Genomic DNA, 21,953 nt, shown 5'->3' on the forward strand with positions numbered 1-21,953 from the left:
TTTATCATTATTATATACATTTGAAATAATAAAAATATACATGTATTTTGTTCCCATATTAAAAAAAGTATAAAGATTGTGTTCTCAGCTCAGTGTACTTAATTCCTTACACTGTGACCGTTTTATGCTTCAAGGATCCGCTTTTCTCGCTTCTTCACCTGCGTATCCCACAAAGTTTTTCTAGCTTTTCTTGCCTAACACCTCAAACGCTTGCATCTCTCTCTCTCTCTCTCTCTCTCTCTCTCTCTCTCTCTCTATCTCTGAGGTTACTGCTTATTGTGTCATTTTCATTCTGATTTCATCACTTACTTGACAACCCTTTTTCCATATCATCTTTCTTGGTTGAAAAGTTGAGCAAAGGCATAAGCTTACCAATTATGGGTAAGGAGTGGTATTGGACTGGAAAATCATCCAAGAGAGGTGGAGGAGCTGAAGCAGAAACACCAACTTCTTCAGGTTGCATGTGTGCCGTTTTTCACTTCTTTGATTTCCACCCGTTTAACTTTCCTACCATCAACCAACAACAGCAACAACAAGCCTCTTTCAAGCCACCATCTTGCATTTCAGAAGACTATTCTACAGTCCCTAAAGGTATATTATTATTATTATTGTTTTGTTCTCATTACACTCCACAAACCACCCCTTTGTTTCTCTTCTTTTTTTTTTTTCTTTCTCTTATGGTTTTGTATAATTCAGGTGCTGAAGCACCTAGGAACAGCTTGGAATCAGAAAATGGTAATGGTACAGTTTCATCAAAAGAAGATAATTTTAAAATCCCAGTAAGTTTAAGTTTATATATATTAACCTGCCAGGCTTGCTTTTCACTAATTTTTACGAGTTACTTTTCACACACTCCTAGTTGGTTTGTTAGTTTATTATGTAAAGTGAGTAATGATGGTGATTATTTTGACCACTTAAACAAGTTTTGTTGGTTTTGAAAACCCAGAAGAATATCATACAAATTAAGACAAGTGGAAGCACAAGAACAAATGGTGGGGGTGGTGGAAATTTGAATGATATATCCTCAGAAATCAGCAGCTCTCCAGGGATAAAGACACCAACTTTGGTTGCAAGATTAATGGGTCTTGATCTTCTTCCAAATGCACACTCACCTACTTCTTCGTCTTCTTCTTCCTCTTCATGTCTTTCCACTCCAAACCCACAAGGCAATGTTCCTCATCTGCACCACTTGAGACACAAGCAACACATCCAAACCAAACCAAGAAACAGCATAGACAGTAGTGACATTGCAGCTTCTCGTTCCTTGCCTGAGACTCCTAGAATATCCTCTGCAAGAAGATCGGATGTTGATTATCATCACAGACTTTCACTCCAAATGAACAAGGAGAACATGACCCTTGGTGAGGACTTGGAGCTTCCAAGGTTCTCATTTTCGAAAAGGAAATGTGATGAGAACAATAGTAGCAAGAGTCCAAGCCACTATGCCAGACAGATTGTGAAGCAGGTTAAGGAAAGTGTGAGTAGAAAAGTTGGGCAAGACATCACCAACACTCTCAAAACAAGAGAAGAATTTGTGGGCCAATTAAGAAGCAAAAAATCTCCCAAAACATCATTGAAAGCAATTGATGAGACTAGTCCAGGAAAACACTCAAACCCGTCTTCCTATTCTCCAAGGCTTAGATTCATTGACACCAATAAGCACAAACCGAGCACAACTACACCATCACCACTCAACCCAAAGGATCAAAACATGCTGAAACTACCATCAACTCCACACACTCAACCACAGCTTCCAAGAGTTTTTACAAAGCCAAAGCCTCAAGCATTATTGTCTGAGCAACAAGAGTCTCATAACAAGAAATCAGTCACAAAGTGTAAGAAGGTCACCAATGAGAAGTTCAACTCAAGGCTCAAAAGGCCTCCACAGACAACAGACATAATCAGAAACAAGCAAGAAGAACCATTTATCATTCGTCCAACATCACCTACTACAAGAGTCAGTGACATCAAAACTACCAAAAGCAAGAAAACTCATCCACTGTCAAGCAATCTTCTTAACAACATCAACACTGTACCAAATCTTCTCCCTGTCAAGATAGATCCTTCTCCTCCAGCAACCAAAATCCCTTCAAAACAGGTACCCTTGAATTTTCAATTTTTAAATTTTATGCATTTAGTCGCCAATTATTTTATTAATCTATTTTAAAGTTTTGTCTTAACTGATTTTAAAAACTAATCACTTTTTTATCACTAACCCAAAGGAGTCCCTTTATTTTACTATTTATTTACATAATTTATTTTTTTAAAAATAACTTTCAAAATTTATCGGTGTGTTTGTTTAATTTTTGAAAAAATAATAAAAAGATATTATTTTTAGTAGCATATGAAAATAACGTAATAATAACTGTATTTACAAAAAGCATTTTCTAAAAATATAAATAAACAAACCTAATATAAAATTAAAATATGCAAACATATTAGAAGACTGGTTCGTGTCTATTTTGTGTATCATACTTCTAATTAAATAGCAGCACTCTTTTAGTAGTTTCAATTTTTAAACTTTTTCCATCATGTATTCCATTTTTTTTTTCTGTATATATTTTTAATGTGTGTTTAATTTAGGTCATCTTAAAAACAACAATGTTTCATTAATTTTCTGAAAAGATAAAACTTACAAAATGAGTAGCTCTTAAAATGAATCATTTGCCAAAATATGCACTTAACATTTTTTTTCTTTTTCTTTTTATGATTTGCCAAATTCGCTTTTTTAAAATTATATAAAACAGTCACAGGCATCTGATACCCAAGAGTCCAAAAGCATCTCACAGTTGTCTAGTTGTTCACGCCAGAGGTACAAACAAGAAAGAACAAGCACACTCGCCACCCGAGAAAGCACCAACACATCAGAAAACAAACTTAACGGTGCCTCTATCACCGGAACCAAACACCACACACCAGAATTTCAGTACATCACAGGAATCCTTAACCGTACCACTACCCCAAACAAAGAGGGTACCCCCACAACAACATTGTCCTTCAACCAATGGTTTTCTCCAACTCATCTACTAGACCCATCAATCTTCCACCACTTAGAACACCGCAACAACGACAAAAATCGCAACTTTTCCTCAAAAAACGAACTGGGTCAACGTTGGAACCGAAGGTTGTTGTTTGATTTGGTGGATGAGGTGTTAAAGGAAATTATAAAGCCAAAAGGGAACCAAAAAAGGCTTTGGTTCTTGAAGGGTGTTTGCTACCAAGGAAGCGTTGAAGGGTTGATAGAGAGAGTGTGGAAAAGGGTTGAGGAGTTCCCACGTGCCAAGTGTGAGGTTTTGGAAGATATTGATGCGTTGATTGAAGCACAAGACATGGAAGATGAAGATGAAAATGGAACTGAAGAAGAAGGAAAAGGATTGGTGGCAGAGATTGAAGGGAACATATGGGACACGTTAGTGCATGAAACGGTTATGGTTATGCATTTTTGTGGAAGTGTGGGAAGTGGGGTCCATGTCTTTGCTTGAACTGGGACGGCGTCGTTTTCTAAAGTAGTGTGTCACGTGACATTGTCGTGATGGTTTGTGGGGTCCACGTGTTTTGGGTTTGAACTTGAACCCCTTCGATTGTAGGGTCACACATGAAGAATTTGACCCCTCGACAAGACTGCCAATTCATTGGTCATTAAAAGACAATATTTGACAGAGGAATCCACACCCAACTTTACCCCTTCTCTCTCTATTCAATTCATGTAATGTAAAGTACTACACATTAGTATATTATATTATTATTTTTTAAAATTTCTCTGTCAGTTTATTCATATTTATTATGAGCTTTGATTAGGGTAGTTGTTGCATAAACACTTCTTTTATTTGAGTGTGTCACAAAATAAATTTAGCCCATTAAGAGAAAGGGTTTCTGAAGAGGAGAATATTGAGAAAAGTTAATGGTTATAAGTAACTATGTTTTTGGTTTGATGAACTTTACTACAAGTTTAATGGCTTATAGTTGTTTTTATAATTGTAATTCTATATATTCTTCCCATGATTATTCACTTTAATAAATAACCTACTATGTAGTCGAAATTTAAAACTAAAATAAAATTTAATTAAAGATAAAAAAAAATAGAAGTCATTTAAAGTTAAATAAGAAATAAAAATCAAACCAAATACAAATACAAATACCCATGACTCCAGTTATGATTTCTTACATGAGTTTAATTTTGATAAATTGTTAATAAAAAATTTATACTGTTAACTAATTAATTATTATAAAAATTAATAATTCTTGCTGGATGACAGTATTTTACAGTGTCAATATTCTAACATAAATTTTAACACTAACTTTCTATTTATTAAATTTTTAATTAATACTTTTAGAACACTAGTCTAAAAAAATCCAACTGTTTGTATACCTACATTTAATTCTATCACCTCATTTTGATATATCATTTGTGAGATACGTTAGCTATCACATCAAACATTTTAAATGTCTCAAAAACTAATAATATTTAAGGTTAACGTACATAAATTAAAAAAATATTTAATTAATATAAAATATTTTTGTTTAATATTTATTTATTTCGTTCGATATATTTTTCCTAACTAGTAGGTTGAACTAAATTTTAAAAGAGCGCGTAATTAAAAAATATCATCATATTTTAAATTTTTAAAACAACTAAAATATATTTTTTTAGCTAACGACAATATTTAGTATTTAAATCAAAAAATTGAAGTATCTCAATAATAGTAATATAATGTACCTACAAAATGTAAAACCGACATTTCTTTTTCCTTTAATCTTTTAATTAATGACAAACTTTTTGTTATTAATTTATATTATTCACAATATCCTATTCCTTTTTTTTTGTTTTGCCTTTTTTAAATCTTCCTTTCTTTCTTAGCACGTTAATTAGACTATTTTGAAGGTGACATAAAATAATTATCGAATTTTAGTTATCTTAATTGTGAAATTGATGCCATTTGAAGAAATAATGATTCATAAAACTGAAGAGTAGTCAAGGAATCTAAAATACTTCAATACAAACTATAATAAATACGACTTACGAAGAACATATAAGTAAAAGTCAAAATCAAAAGGTTTTGGTTGGCGCAATCAAATGCTAATTTACCGAACCATTTGCGAATGTATATAGATAATAATTAAGTGTTATGTATATATGTACATGCCAAAGCACATATAAATAATAAAAATGTTTAAAATGTTAAAAAATATATAATTACATTTATTTTGAATTTCAATGTATCTTAATATGATATAATATAATAAAAAAAAGTTACTTTTAATATCTTTAAGATCAACGAGATCAAAAAGTATAATATGCTCAGAGGATCATATCCTGTTTGGCTCTTACCTCATGGAAGTTTGAGATTGTAAGGTAGAGAGCGACTCTATAAATTAACGTTTTTAAAAGGTGATTTTGCATGGAGACATGAACTTTAATGCGACCTTTCTTTTCTTTTTGCTTCTTTTCAACACAAGTTTTGAAACTGAAGCCCCAGACAATGACTTTTTTCACTTTTCTTTAATACTTTGTTGTGAAACTCAACTCACGAAAAATAAAAATCACATGAAAATGTTCTCGTCCAAGTTTCAAACGTTCAACAACTTCGATCCAAAAGCTAGAGTTATATAGCTAAGATTCCTGATTTGTATAAACATTGGATCCATTGATATAATTATTTTTTTTATTACATAAAAAATTATATTATAACTTTGAGTATAACTTTTATTTAAATAAATAAATAATATATTAAAACCACAAGTCATTTTTGTAAGTATTAATACTTCTCATAAAAATTTTACTATTTCCATCCCATGTTAGTTATTACTCAGTAATGCACACTTTTTTATCAAAATAATTAGTTTTTTTATTATTATAATAAAAAAATTAATTTCACAAAAATACTCTAATAAAATTGATGAAGACCATCAGCTACATGGATTAATTAATAGGAGTTATTTTAGTTTAATCTATGGTATTGAATTTGAGTTTCAATGAATGCAATTATATTAAATATTTTTAAAAAAATTATATAATTATATTAAATACTTAAAATGAGAACTTCATATAATTATATTAAAGAACATTAGATATGTGGATTAATTAGCAAAATTTATTTTAGTTTAATTTATGATTTTTAGTTTGAATTCCAGTAAATATAATTATGTTAAATATTTAAAATAAGATTTTTTTACGTTTGTGTTAAATATTCAGAAAGAAAACTTTACACAGATCTGTTGAAAACCACCAAATACATAGATTAATTAATTGGAGTTATTCTAGTTTAATTTATAATTTGAGTTGGAGTCTCATTAAATGCCAATGTGTTAAATAATCAGAAAAAAGTTTTGTATAGTTATGTTAAATATTTGAAGGAAAAACTTTGTCATGATGCATGCATAATGGTAGTTGTACTTTATGCATGTATATAATGACAGTTGTACTTGATTCAAATATGATTACTTTTAATAAAAAAAAATACTTGTGGTTTAAATAAAAAAAGTGATGAGATGATAACTAATTTTAAGATTATTTAAGTTGTTAATAGGAAAAAATTATCTTTAAATAAGGATATTATTTTGAAAAAATTAAAATTATTTTTTTAATATTTTAAAGTGACATATAAAAAGTATTCTAATAACAATTAAGTATATAATATTTCTTTAATAACGAATATATAATAATATATGAAGTAAGATCTTTTTTCACAAGGTTAAGTTTAAAAACTTTTATATTTAATTTAAACTTTTTATTTAACTTACATATAAGACAATGAAATAATAAATTATAACTCGTTAAATATAAGTTAAATAAAAAATTCAGATCGAATATAAAAGTTATTAGATTTACACCAATATAAAAAAAGTATACCCCATAATATATATCTTTAAACAAACATTAATTAATATCTTTACGAGTTAAAAAATTAAAAATATTTGTTTCATTAATATTTTTATTTTAAAGATTATTTAACTTATAATGTTTAAATTAAAAAATAATAAATTTATAAAGACTCAAAAAAATATTTAACTCAAGGTTTATTTACATATATCATGATTAAAGAAAAAGAGCGGGAAGTTCAAACATGAATAGAATAAAAGCTTAAAAGTAATTAATGGGTGACATGTGGTTTAACAATGTCTCCGCATAAATAGTGGAAATAGGTAAAGGGATTGAGACTGAAGATGGGTGCCACTCTCCATTTTAATGATGTTTAGCTGTTAAGAGTACTGTGACTTTTGCATGTGCCACTTCTATTTCTTTGTCTTCCTTTTCACATATGCATGTATATGTGGCCAAGTACAAGTAATCAATTTCAACTCTATTTTTCAGATATTTTTATTTTTTAATTAAAAATAAAATTTTATTTTTATAAAAGATTAATATTTAAAGTTATTACAAATTATCAAGGTTAAAATTTAGTTTTAGTTAAAATATAACTAAACATATTTTTGAAAATTGCACTTAAATTTTCTCTAAATAATAGACTTACAAATGAAAGTGTACTATTGAAATGAACACCTGTCTTTTCTATTGTATTCATTTTAATTTATTTTTCTATTGTATTATAGTTAAAAATTATAAAATTTTATTTGGATAGATAGATAAAAATAGTTTTTATTTTATAAATATAAATCAAAACAAATATAACATTATTTGAAAAATAACATAAAAATAATGTATAAATATGATCATTTGTTGCTTTTTTTATAATAGTTAAAGACAATAGTTAAAGAATCAAACAAAAGTGCTTTTTTTATAATAAAATAATATTAAAATGCATTAAAAGATACAAAACATTAACAACATTTTAAAATAATTTTTATTTAAAATTGTTGAACTTATTAATGATTACTGTGTTGCATAAGCTTGCAGATATGTTTGTATATGAGTATCCTTCCTGAATTATTAGGGCTGTGATTTGTTGGGGACTCTGTCATAAACTATATTTAGAAAATGAAGTGAGATAATTCAATAATAATAAGCCATTGATTGGGAGAAAAGATTTACATTGGAAAAGCTGACACCCCTTTAACCTCAAAAGGCAAAATAAAAGAAGTGCAATGCCCAAACTTTTTGTTTAGTGCCAATGCCATTTAATTATATATTTTTTATTAAAATCATGAAATTTAATATATCAATAATATTAAATATTATAATTTTTATAAAAATATCATTTATTAATTTTTATTATATATTTAAATGTGTATTAAAATAATTTTAAAAGTTGACCTAATGATATAAGCCTTCACTGCATTCATATAAGGCTAAATGAAATGGATTCTCATAAGATGAAAAATCAAATTATTAGCTTTACATGAGGTTTCTAGATAAGTGATATAGTCTGATTGAATACAATAATAATTCCTTTTTCATATAATAAAAGATTTCTTCCTTTTTACAAAACTTGTTTCAATTTACGTGTAAATAAAGTTTTGATATACATATGTCTCTTGTTAATGAAAAATCAAACGTGGGTTAAGTATTAAGAAAGGAATAACTACTTTTCTATTAATACATTTTTCGTATACATTTTAATTAAGTGGAGAATTATTTTAAATTTCCCATAAATCTTAAGTTAAAATGGTTAAATTTACATATTTAGCATATATACTTTTAAAAACATATTAAAATATCAGGAAAAAAACATATTAAAAAATCATCAATTATTATTATTATTATTAAACTTTTAAATAAGCATAAGCTTATCTAACAGTGCAGATATAGTTTATCAATTCGAAGATATGTTTCTAAAAGGAAAATACTATTTAGTTTTCTGATGTACTAAGAAAATAAAAAAAAATTATTGGAAGAAAAAAAATGCATTTACTCCTATTTTTCATAATTCATTTCAACATGACTTCTCAGAAAATATTTTTTATTGATTAACAAGAATTTTTTTAAAAAATATATAAAATTTTAAAATAAACATTTATATTCTTAGGAAATAATATCAAACTAAACATGATTTTAAAACATTTTAAAAAATATATAACATTACCAAAAATATTTAAGAAATATCAAACATATTTTTTAACATTACATTTTAAAAAAATATAAATTAAAAAATATTCCCTGAAACTAAAAAAAATAGTACAATAAATACTCTCAATAATAAAATTATTAATTATTCTTATTACCCTTAAAAATAAAATTGTTAATTATATTCTTCCGATATACATGAATAAGTCAATAATAAACCTATCCTTATGTAATAAAATGGAACTTTATTTCTAAGGAGAAGTGAATCTTTTATTATAATTCTTTTCTTGATGATAAGTGGTTTGATATATAAAAAAGAAAAACAACAAACTATTCATATTTTTCAAAATTGTAAAACTAATTACTTTTGCATTTACCTTACATATATATATATATATATATATATATATATATATATATATAATTAAAGTATTAACTTGTGAAGAATTGCATGTCATTTTTTATTTCTTTTTTAATTAAAATTCTTTTAAGAACAACATGCATAGATTCATAGATACAAAAATAATATTACACATTTTCAAAACATCTTTTTACATATTTTACTGAAGTGAATTAGGCATAATATCTTTAAATATTTGTATTAAATATTTATAATTATTAAAATTCATATGCTGCTTAAATTTTAAAATACTCCTAAAATAAGATAAGAAGCTTGTAAATTTTAAAATTTGAAAACTAACATCATGTATATCTTATATATATTTTTTCATTGATACATCAAATATTTTATCAATAAATTGTGTATTTAGTACATGTTTCTTATATCATTAATTTACCAATAATTAATTTAATTAAAACTATAGTATCTCATTGCAATGTTGAGATTGATGGACAGTCATACTTGCAAGAAACTTTAGGGGTAAATTTTGAAGAATATCATTAACATGAATTATTAGTTAATATTTATTAAAAATTATACTTTTGTAATTTGTAATAAATAGTTAAAAAATATATTAAAAAGAGTACACTCTTAGCACTCCTAAATTTACAGTGTCATTATTAATAAGAACTTGTTCTAAACATGGAAAGACTGAGCAATTACAAGAAGGGGAGGTATTATGGTTGGAGGTGCAGGCTTATCTTGGGTGACTGAGACTCCTCAATAAGGGGATAGCTGGCAGAAGATCTTAATTGCAAGGAACAGAAGAGTGTAGAAATAAGGATTAGATTCTTCTGAGAAACGGCTTGCCCCCACCACCTGTTTTTAATTTGCACTTGGCAGAATTGCAGGGCCATTTTGAGTACAATCATGTCTTCATCTTCTTCGTGACTTCCTCAAACAAGTCCCATCATACAATGATGTTTACTTTGAAAATTTCCCAGCAATTTTAGCTTCCTGACAAACTGGGACCAATCTAAACTTTACCACCTTATTTACTATGCAAGAACAGTCATTTTATTCCTTAATTTAATGAGTTCAATTCAAAATTCCAGAGTGAACAAAATAATAGTTATTTCATCATTTTTGTAAACCATCAAATTTTTTTACTCAAATCCTATCCTATCAACCTTAATATGCACTTGAACTAGCTGTAACCAGGTTGAATATTCAAACTTGAGAAATGATAATTAATTCACATGTGACTGTGTGCACGCATGCTATTATTGTATAGTCTAAATTTATCATTCTAATTTTCATATAAAAAAAGACATTTTAACTAGGTACATCTCCTTTAATCAAGTCATGTAATATTTTAAATAGTAGTGACATCGCTTTTAATCTTAACAATCTATGTGTAGTTATATGATTAAATTTACCCCTTTTTACCTCACATGTTAAAAAGGTCATCTCACTATGTATAGTTGTAAATCTTAATTCTACAGCCATATATAGATAATCAAGATTAAAAAAAATTAATAGTCACATAATCATTTTAAAATATCACATAATTTTATGTTTTAATTTTAACTAATTAAATATAATAAGACTTATTCGTTCCACCCTTACATTAAAAAATTCTCTCATTTGATACATCTACTGTATCATAGGATTATTATTATTATTATTATTATTATTATTATTATATGTTGCAATGAATTTAAAAATCGAGGCATGTTAATACAATTGCATATTAATGGTAAGAATTAAAAAAAAATGACCAAAATGTCAAAAGTAGGAACGTTCTTTTTTTTCCAGTTTAACACTGAAATGATTTCCTTTTGTAAGTATATTAATTTTTATAATTACTTTATTCATTCTTAATCATATGTATAATAAAGTTCAAATTGATTTGCTCACAAGATCAACGTTTTATTAATGCTATCAAGCAATGCATGGATTAATTTCTAATTCAGAATAATTTTTTTGAAGGACCAATCACCAATATAATAATACACATAACATTAAAATATTGATTGCACATAAGAATTATTCAAGATTTTATTATTCTCCTTCTAAGAGATCTTTAACCATTAAATTTAAAATTACTTGGCTTTTGCCACTAAGAAATATAAATTGCTCTTAGAGTTTCTCTTAACACTACTATTTATTTGAATTACGAAGAAAATAAAGAGAAAAACAAAGTATCTTCTATTGTTTAAATTAAAATTATAAAAGCAAGGACAATCGATTTTCTTTTCTTTTATTTGATTAAAATAAGTAAATAAGAGAAACTACAATTATGTTAATTAACTTTATATCCTAATATAATAGTGAGTAGGTTCAGAGTCATTATGACGAGGGGTGACTGTGAGGACATTCTTTATAATTCAGGGGTAGCGAAAGTAAACTCGGTCGCCACCCATAATATAAATTTTATTAGCTACTTCAAAACTATTGTCAATATGGAACATTGATAAATTAAAGCTTTTCTTTGATATTATGTTATCTTCTTTTAGACTTTTATTGATGTTATAGTTTAACTAATCGAATACATATTTTCTGGTTCTGCCCAAGTAGTGATTTGAAGAAAAAAATAGACAAATTTGTCATCTTAACAATTTTTCCTTTCTCTGTCCCATTTTCTCTTCAGCTAAGGAGAGATAATTTTTGTGCACTCAACATAATTTTTCCTCTAAATTTTTCTTCTTCACCAGCATTAAATTTTTTTTTCTTTTCCCATTTTCTATCCAACAATTTTCACCCCAACCAAACAAAGCCAAGGTAAGGATAAGCATGTTCAAAGACCTAAGCAAATGCTTCTTACATAATCTAGGTAGAAATTTTATTTTTCTTTCCTGGGTTAAAGATAAAGCACCCAGACAATACAGGTAAAAAATATGACTTGGTAGTTGGTACAAAATCTAACCACAACCTCTGCTGTCATAATCACAAGTAAAACCCAAATGTTGAAGACATAAACCAACAGCAATGGAACTACAGTCTTATTGGCATCGTCAAAGTGGAAATTAGTTCCTTCCCCACCTAACTAGGCCTCTTGAGATGTCTGGTGAAGTAATGGCAGTTGTTTCATTTTATCAAAAGATTGCCATAAAGACATTTGTCTACAATGGGGGGGATCAATTTGTTCAAAACAAAGAAACTGAATTGAGGTGCCAGCTCGAACACTCAGAAGGACGAACCCAACTAGACAAATTAATCTATTCTTCCATAAAAAACCCATTGGTATCCACAAGTTTGAGTAAGCAGTCTAGCACAAGTAAATCAGAAAGTCAATGATTCTGTGTCAACTGTCAACAGACTGTTACTAATGGGTATAGAGAATGGGGAATTGAAATAAATTACCTTTTTTACATACCGCAATGACTTCTAATCAGCTAAAACGTATTCAGGTCAGTAATGCATAACCATAGTACTTTCAGGTTCTGCCATCTACATCAAAGCCAGAACCAGTCCAACCAGGAGTTGAAGATCTATTCTTGGGCACTGCACCAATTCCTTTTCCTTTTAATTAGAAGTTAACTTTCTTTTTACTTCTTCCTTCTGCTCCATTAGGAGACTGCAGAGCATTCGTCATTATAGGAACAATCTTGGCTAATCCTCCATTTGATTCCTTTGTATTTGAAACAGAGGAACCATCTTGGATTGCACTATTAGGAGAAGAACTTGCTGATTTTCCTAGCATAATTCAAGTGCAAGGTTCTAAGTTTTAGTATCCACCAGAATAATACGAATATGTTTCATGGGGATGCACATGTTTGAGACAGAAATAAATGATGTATGATTATCAATATGTGCAATAACCAACAATAAACTGGAAAGAGAGATAACATTTTCAGGAGAGAAGTCATACAAACAGGCAACATTATATGGTTGAAACTCACGACATTTAGTTTGAAGTTTCAATAGAGGCTGAGTCAAACTGTATTAATTCTGTTTCCTTATGACCTTGCATCACCATAAACAAAACTTTCAGTCCCCGCACACTCTGGATTTGTCTTGTAGCAGCTATCTTTAGTAAATTTCACTCAACCCTACCAAAGAGTATTTTGGCCGAACTAACTTGTGGGTTTGAACTTTGAACTGCTTAGCTAGTTAGATAGTTAATCATGTTTCATGTACTAGCTGCTCCATGCAACAATTAAGAATTCTGCTAGACCTAGAACGATAATTGATATGTTACCATGCTTATGTCAGTTCAATGGCTTACCCACTACCTTCTATTTTACAAAAGATATTTCTTGGAGGAAGGTTTTTGACAAGATTGAGAATAGACATTCACACTCTCATATGACTGGCGGCAGATGGGTATGTATTAAAGAAGGTACGTCAGGTCAATCACCAACGTAAAATTTATTAGGTCACCACTTAAATGATGCAGTAGAAGCTATTGAGCACAAATCTTACAATGATTAGTGCGATAAGAAAAACATACACTGAGAAGACCAGTTGACTGCCGATTTGGATTCAAAGCTTCCAATTGTCTTTTTAATTCCTCCAGCCTAGACAACTGAGTGTTATTGCTCTCTTTGACCTATAAAAGATTGTTAATATCAAATCACAAGATGAATATTAAATGTCTTAATTTAACAATATATTTACCAGTTTGCTTAAGTCTTCACATAACTTCTGCTTTATTGCCTCTTCATCCTTCACTGTTCTTGATGCTCATTCCCACACCTGCAGCATATGCAGTCAAGATATATGCTATATTTGAAAAAGGTAATTAATTATGCTCGTCAATGTTTTTAAAGATCAAATCCCTACTCTTCCACTAAATTTCCCAAACAATAAAACCTCTTTTACCAATCAATGTATACATGCATAGGTTGTTTGGTAAAAGTAATAGGGTCATTAATTTACCATAGCAAAATGAGTTTTTGAACAAAAATATACAAAACATAGGTTATTTCAAATTTATGAGATCAAATGAGCTATTGAGTAAGAATCTAACTAACCCACTGTTCTAAACCTTGCTTCGTATTCAGTATGTGTGAATGATGAGTGCACCAAATGAGCCAACCGTTCAGCATTTTTACTAGTCATATTAACATGAGTAAAATAACATTTAAAAAAAATTTGTTTAAACTGTTTTCAAGCAGCACGAGACTGTATCAACGTTTTTCGCCATTCCATCCTATTTGTTGACCTCATCATAAACTCTCAAGTAAGATATGAAGTCACACAGTAAACAGGGAGTGGGTGCAGGCATAGTGTCGTACAGGGCACCTATACCACAAAAACATAAGACATTATGAAAACAGCAGAATAAACAAGTTAATAGTAGTGCATTAAAATAACATACCTTACGTGCCTGTTCTTCCTTCAGCTTTACCACACGAATTCTCTCGGTTAATGTTTCTATCTTTTTTCTCAAAAGCTCCAGTGCTTAAAGTATGCAAAGCATATAAAAATGAAATGAAGTCATTTTACATTTTCATAATTCTAGGAGCAAAAACCATTAATTAATTAATGCAAAGGAAACAATGACATATAGAAACCTGCTTTCTTTGGTCCAGATGTAAGTTTCATCTCCAATCCAAGATTTGAAAGCTCACGCTCCACATCACGAATTTTAGAATAGTTTTCTTGAATGTACCTGAAAATATTTTTAAAAAAAAGAGAGACTAAAAAAGGTATTCAGTGATCGTAAAAGATACCTCTTTCCATCATATTGGCTTTAGCCACAAAAATACTGATAATTTTTCCATTTCTGCATGCTCCATCCACTTTATTAATTCATTAGCCGTAATATTCCAATACTTCAATTCAATCACTGAAGCAAAATCATGAATGCTAATATTATTATTATTATACCAAAGCTCCATGATTAATTATTACCAGAGACAAATTACAGAGTAAAAAGAATTAAAAGAAGAAATTAAGAAGTAGCATTAGCAAGTGCATAGAGAGAGGTTACTTCTTCAATTGAAGCTGTTCTTCTTCGATTATCTGCAATAAATAAATAAATAAAAGCAACGAATGAGAGATTGAAGGAGGAAGAATGAACAGAGAGAGAGAGATTGAAAACCTGTTCGGTGTAACTGATAACAGGAGCTTCTCTGGGAAGACCATCGGGTCCGATCTCGGGGACGAGCGCAGGGTTCGAACCCATTTTTCTCAATCCCATCACTCTCTTCCTAACAGCTGCAACGCATAAAATCATGAACCCCCTTCTCTCTCTTTATTTATTTATTTATTTTTTATATGTATTTCCATATAAAATAAATAATTATACTAAATGTTATTCTTAGTGGGTGTTTTTGTCATATTATTTCTGTGGATTATGCAAAACAAGTTTTTAAAAATGTGGTATTTTCTTTTATTTGATAAGTTTTAAAAAAACTCAGCTTATTTTAATTATTTAATAAAATCTAAACATAAATTATTATTTTAAAATCACTTTTACTTATTTCAAACACACAGTTATTGTGATTATCAAGTATACATATAATTAATTATTAATATAATATATCAAAAGCTTCATTCATCTCCTTAAAGCATCTTTATGAGAAATATCTTACTCTATTTCTTTTACTTTGTCATTTCAAATTTTTCAAGATGTTTTAAAACTTTGTAAGTAACTTATAATCCTCATAACTTCTTTTCAACTTAAATAAATAAACCACATTCTAACTCCTTTAATTAAGGGTATTTTTGTTTTTTAAAAAAAGGCCATTTTATCATAATAACTTGTATAACTACTTTTTTTAATGAATGTATATGACATTAAAAGATAAAACATATATGAATTGAATGGGTATTAAGGAATGTACTAACGAATTTTAAGTTATTATATAGAAAATTAAGTGTATTACTAGCTTTTCAGTTGTCTATACTGAGCCTAGTTGCATTGCTAAAATCCCAGGTCATGTTTCCCAACAAGGTATCAATCTATTTGTTAATTGGGCATATCTCTCAATATTAATTATATACCATAAAAATGCAAAATCCAGTAGTTTATTAACATTTCTTCATTCCTTGACTATAACCGAATACCTTTGATTTTATTACAAATCTTAAATCTAGAGCTAATTCGTGAGCTCAGCTGTTAACTTGAGAGCAAAGACAAATTGAATGTATAAGAAAATTACAGGACCAAAGATTTTAATTGAAAAAAAAAAAATCAGCATCACCTAAACTATAGCTTAACAACAAACTATAACAAAAAATTTCATTTGTTATATTGCAGCTGCCTCTAGTAAGAATTGCAAGATAGCTTCCTTTGTGGGTAGTGCAGGAATTGCACCTCTTTCAGTAACAGTGATAGCACCACATACATTAGCAAAATATAAAGCCTTTCGGAGACGTTTCTCATCCTGCCAATGAAAATAAATGTATAAATTCTTATGCAAAAATGTGATGACACTATAAAGATAATTGATTATTTAGACTGTTCCCATTTTCCTATACATCAAAAGCAGATTTTTATTTTTTATTTTTGCATATATTTGAGCCCCTATCTCGAGACATCTTCGAGTTTACCTTGTAACTAAGATTTTATCACATGTTAATTTTTGTGTCATATGTCGGTTTTTTTACATCAGGAAAAAGGGACCAAAACTAATAACTTCAAAAAATATAGGAACTAAAACAAAAGGATTAATTTTTAAAAAATTAAATACAGTGTATTTTGAATGACTAAAATCATATTTAACCCTTTTTTTTATCATGTAAAGTGCACCTAAACAATATGCCACTGAATATGAATAAACATCTGGTTTAAGCACATCTTCCACCATAGAAATAGAAAACCTTGTATCCACCTAAAGAGTGCGGCAGAAAATTGTAAATAAATTTGTGGTATTATAAGGGCATTATCTACCAGATTACATATTGTGTAAAACTCTGTAGAATTAAATAGATATCCTGAACAGCAATTAACAGGAAAAATAATCCAATTCCATTTTGCAACTGCTGATCCCAATAATTCCAACTTCAGATTTTTTATTCCTTATCTCCTTCATCATTGGATTCCAAGAATAAAAGGATAAAGAAATAGAAGAAACAAAATATATATCGAGTTAGTTTGGACAACTTCTTAACAAGTACTTGTACAAGAACATAAAATGAATTAAGGAAGTTAAATGAATCAAAATTCTTAAGTTTAAATCCACTTTTGCACCTTAATTTTTTTTCGAAAACTCTCTCATCTAAATTTTTTATAAACAAAATTCTGCATTCTTGCCTTAGAAACGTCTTAACAAAAGGATTTTGCAACTGAAAAGATTCAATAAGTAAGAAACTAATCCAAACTGGGCCATAATAAAACATTAATGCCTTTCTGTCCTAGAACACTTAACATGAATAAACAATTAGACTCTGCAATTTTATAAACCTTCTGGCGTTAACATCCATGAAAATTAAGCAAAATGGATCAATGACAAAATGGGGATCTAGAAATTTTTCATTTTATGAGATACAGGTTGGGTCAGGACAATTTAATAGACAACCACAATGAGAAAAAAAATTCAAAATTACCTGAAAAATAGCTTGGTCAGAAGCTATACAGTATAAAATCCCACTAACAAATGCATCACCAGCACCAGTTGTGTCCACGGGTTTAACTTTAACACCTGCAACCCTGCCCCTAAATTCCTTCACAGAAATAAAACAATCACATTTAGCTGAAGAATGATTCACAAGGGGCAGAAGAAAACATGGGTGAATCCTAAAAGGCAAGCTTTGTATCAGTTTTTACTAGCTACTAGTAGTCATTGAGTACATTAATACAAGATGGTGTCACATTAGTACATTCAAACTCAGAAGTCACAACCATTAATTCAGCCCATAACTTATTGTATAAGGGACACACAATATTTGTCCATGCACTGTAGACACAAGCACACACATCAACACTATACAAAACAAAAATGAAAAGAGAAATCCTGCTTCTGTTGACACGTTTGATGTCATAGTCAAATGGATTTGGCAAGCATACCTTGGTGTAATATCTGCAACCCTCCGAGCCTTCAGTAACTATTAAAAGCTTGAGATTTGGATGAAAAAGTTTCTTCAAAACAACATTATCATCACAAGGATCATCACCTCCGGTCAAAAATGTAATCTCATCTTCACTTATCTGTACATACATAAGATGATACCATGTCAGGTCTATTAAGGAAAATGGAAGGGAAGAACAGACTTCTTATTTTCAAAATTAAACAGAAATATTGAAAAATTAAAGTAAAATTTTGAGAGTAAATTTAAATGATTAGTGTATTATCATTTATAAAGGAGGTCACATAAGAAAATCATAGTCACATATGTTACTTATACCTTTATAACATCAGCCTGATCCCATATATCCATTATGCCTTTCCGAGCAGCCTCTGCTGAAGGCCACAGTGCCAATCTCAAATTAGGATCATAAGAGAGTATGCAACCAGAGTTTTTGGCAGTGCTCATAGCAGCAAGGTGAGCTGACTTGCATGGCTCATCAATCAAGCTGATGGAGCCATAATGGAATATTCTAGCCTGAATTCAATATTATGAATATCCTGACTTAATCCTCAGTTCTAGGATCACATTTCATAAAATATAGAGATTCAAAATCAAAATACCTGCTTTATGAGATTTTTGTCAAGTTCTGACTCATGAAGAAGCATATCAGCACTTGGATTCCGGAAAAACAAGAACTCACGCTCACCATCAGCTCTAAGTGTAACAAAAGCTAACGCAGTTCTTGCATTAGTGTCAAACCGCAAGCCAGATGTCTCAACGTTGTTATGCTTTAAAATGTCAGCCAACATGTACCCAAATTCATCTGCTCCAACCTAACAAACACAGGGAATGTGAGTTTCTGTTCTAGTAAGTAGTTCAATACTTAGCTTCAATCATAAACTTATGTAAATTCTAAGTGTGTGCTTGGAAACGCGTTAAAAATCTTGCAAATGTCAATTCAATGCAAAAGCTACAACTAAGAGTGTTGAAGTAAGATTCATTACCAATTAAACGTGAATCCAAACACGCTATAAATATTCAGATTTTATGAAAATCATTTAGGAGGATGAACAGCTAGATAGTAAAAAGAAAGCAAAGAAATCATATCACCAACAGACATTGATTGGAAACTACACCTTTCCTACAAAAGCAGATGAACCTCCCAGTCTAGAGATACCCACAGCCACGTTGGCTGGAGCTCCACCAGGAGCTTTCTTGAAAGCAGGTGCTTCAGCCAGTGACACTCCTCCCACAGTTGGGACAAAGTCTATTAACATTTCCCCAAAGCAAACAACAAGAGAACTCGTTTCCTTGGTGTCTTCTTTTGTGAAATCATTGGATTGACCTGCACAAAAGGAGTAGCTTCAGACCAACCTGAACCATATTCTGTCAGAACTTTTCACTAGTAACAATCTAATTTCAGAGAACTAAGTAAAACATTAAACACTAAACTCTCATTATTAAGTAAGGAGGCTGAAACTATCAAAACAATTCATCCTTAGTGAACTGTAGATGGCAATGTGGCATACAATAAAACATCCCATTCTGCTAATTAGGGAGAACTAAAAGAATACAGGTGAAATTTTGAACTTAAATATTTCTTGAAAATCTATACGAAGCATGAGTTTCAAGTACATCACTGGTTCAAATTATGTACTTTCCAAGTACCCATTTCTGCTCCCAATGCAGGGTCAGGTCAACTCACATGCCCTGGTCCAAATCACAAAGATCCCATGTACATATGACAAAAGAATTTGTCTAAGCAAAAACAAAAAAATAAAATAAAATAAGATTTTTCACATCATCTGCCACATAGAACACTATACAAATGCAGTCATCAGAGAAACACCGCAATACATCACCATAATTTTGTCCCTTTTCATGGAAATCACACGCTGCCAAGTGCCAAGGTGTCATCTCTCATTCACAGAAAACATTCACACACATTAACAAAACTTAACAGGTCCAATCAGAGAACAAAACATTCACCAACTCACTCAACTAAGATCTCCATTTTGATTCAGTCAAAAAAACCTCAAAAGGAGTAAAACCCAACATCCAAAAAACCTGAAAGAATAAACTTTTATCTGAAAAATCTAGTTCCAATCCACATAAACAATTTCAAATAATAATAATAAGTGTTCCAAAACACGTAAACAAAAAATAAAATAAAATTGTGGGCATAGAAAGAGAGAGAAGAAAGATGACAAAACCTGATGAGGTAGAGAGAGCCATTTATGAATGATGCAATGAGGCTTGGGATTTTGGAACCAAGAAAACAGAGCCTAAAAGCTATTAAATTGTTGTGTTATGAAGAGAGAAAAACAAAATATTGGAAGCAGAAGAAGGGTAGCTGAGAAGGAGGAGAAAAATGGGTTGGTCTTTAAAACAAGAGAGGTGACAAAAAGGAATTCAACAACAATCAACACACACAGCACACAGATTTTTACTTTATATATTTCCTTCCTCTCCAACCAGTTGCCAAAACCTTCTCCAAAGTCTTCAACTTTTCTTCTTTTCTTTTTCTTTTCCAGCAAATGTTATGCGAGCATGATGTTTCGATACAGTTCATGTAGACACAATTGATACAATTAATAAATTCTGAAATAAAACATTGCTTAAAATTTGTGTAATTTTTTTAATTGTTAGAAGGAATAGTTCAAGTGTTATACAAATTAAAATGTATTTTATTATCATTCTTAAATATTTATTATTTTTATTGTTTAATAATTTTTTTTATAATAAGTTCATGAAAGGTCCAATAAATAGTTCTCAAATTAAAATAATTCTTTTTTTAATTTTATTTATAAAACTTGTATGTAATCATCAAAATTCTCTCTATATATACGCGTGTGTTGTTCGTAGAAAAAATTGAATATAATATTGTAAAACTACTATTTATACGTATGAATTGGGTTGTAAGAATTTTATTTGACCGACGTACACGAAACCATCGAAAAATTGAAAGACTGCAAATCATAATATTTATTTATTTATTTTTATGAGGTTACGTTCTGTGCCTTTGTCTCTTTCAGAAACGTGTATTGTATATGTTTGATAAATAGGAAGTCCGTGAATTACAGTGGTGGCAATGGAAAATAATCAATTGTGGGGTTAAATGCAGGTTTTATTTTTTATTTTTTGTAATTTTTTATTACAATAATTTTAGGAATGAAATAATAAGGCATTTTAAGATAAGAAAAGTCAGGACATCTTTAGATTTAAATGCGTGTTTCGATTTGTTGCACTCAATCAATAATTATAATTAAATTTGTGTTTAGATTCGCAATAAAAAAATTTACACGGGCATCTATTTTAGACCGTAATTAAGTAACAAATTACCTTTAATCATTGATAAAAACTCAGTTTAGTATATGGTTATAAACCTCGTTTATTTGTAATAACGAGAAGACACTTTAAATCTTAATATATTCATTAATTTATTCATAAAATTATAATAATCAAAACACTTAATTTATTTTAGATATTTACTTTTCTTATTATTGCTTTATATTATATTACTTTAATTTTTTTATAAAAGCATATATAATTAATATTTTAAATTACTTTGATCAATATATACCCAAAAACGTTTAGTTAAGATCAGCCACAGAATATCGAAGGATAAGGATTCCTGAACCGATACTACTATGCACTTGGCGGTGAGATTATTTGGCCTGTAAAGAA

The 21,953-nt window shown here is 29.4% G+C and overlaps 2 protein-coding genes and 1 pseudogene across 2 annotated transcripts; 1 reads left to right on the forward strand and 2 right to left on the reverse strand.

The window, feature by feature from the left end:
- The first annotated feature begins 377 nt into the window (after positions 1 to 377).
- LOC113866680 lies at positions 378 to 3,482 on the forward strand. The gene is made up of 4 exons (XM_027501490.1): positions 378 to 591; positions 697 to 779; positions 947 to 2,098; positions 2,748 to 3,482. Exons 1-4 carry the CDS (start codon positions 378 to 380, stop codon positions 3,480 to 3,482), a joined length of 2,184 nt encoding a protein of 727 aa, XP_027357291.1.
- An 8,538-nt stretch (positions 3,483 to 12,020) lies between these two features.
- Positions 12,021 to 15,482, reverse strand: LOC113867848 (annotated as a pseudogene).
- A 787-nt stretch (positions 15,483 to 16,269) lies between these two features.
- Positions 16,270 to 20,807, reverse strand: LOC113867531 (probable fructokinase-7). Its single transcript, XM_027502914.1, has 7 exons — positions 20,480 to 20,807; positions 19,403 to 19,611; positions 18,887 to 19,099; positions 18,603 to 18,800; positions 18,265 to 18,405; positions 17,805 to 17,921; positions 16,270 to 16,642 (listed from the first exon to the last, which is right to left on the reverse strand). The coding sequence occupies exons 1-7, from the start codon at positions 20,499 to 20,501 to the stop codon at positions 16,505 to 16,507; spliced, it is 1,038 nt and encodes a 345-aa protein (XP_027358715.1). The 5' UTR covers positions 20,502 to 20,807; the 3' UTR covers positions 16,270 to 16,504.
- Positions 20,808 to 21,953: the final 1,146 nt, after the last annotated feature.

Source organism: Abrus precatorius, unplaced genomic scaffold, assembly GCF_003935025.1.
Source record: "Abrus precatorius isolate BTA unplaced genomic scaffold, Abrus_2018 Scaffold5, whole genome shotgun sequence".
Lineage (NCBI taxonomy): Eukaryota > Viridiplantae > Streptophyta > Magnoliopsida > Fabales > Fabaceae > Abrus > Abrus precatorius.

Excerpts from the sequence above, each read along its gene's own strand:
- LOC113866680 (XM_027501490.1), top strand. The coding sequence starts at position 378 with ATGGGTAAGGAGTGGTATTGGACTGGAAAATCATCCAAGAGAGGTGGA. Across the intron at positions 592-696 it reads CTATTCTACAGTCCCTAAAG|GTGCTGAAGCACCTAGGAAC; the intron begins GTATATTATTAT and ends TGTATAATTCAG. Across the intron at positions 780-946 it reads AAGATAATTTTAAAATCCCA|AAGAATATCATACAAATTAA; the intron begins GTAAGTTTAAGT and ends TTGAAAACCCAG.
- LOC113867531 (XM_027502914.1), bottom strand. The coding sequence starts at position 20,501 with ATGGCTCTCTCTACCTCATCAG. Across the intron at positions 19,100-19,402 it reads CATCTGCTTTTGTAGGAAAG|GTTGGAGCAGATGAATTTGG; the intron begins GTGTAGTTTCCA and ends TGTGTTTGTTAG. Across the intron at positions 18,406-18,602 it reads ATCAGGCTGATGTTATAAAG|ATAAGTGAAGATGAGATTAC; the intron begins GTATAAGTAACA and ends ATGTATGTACAG.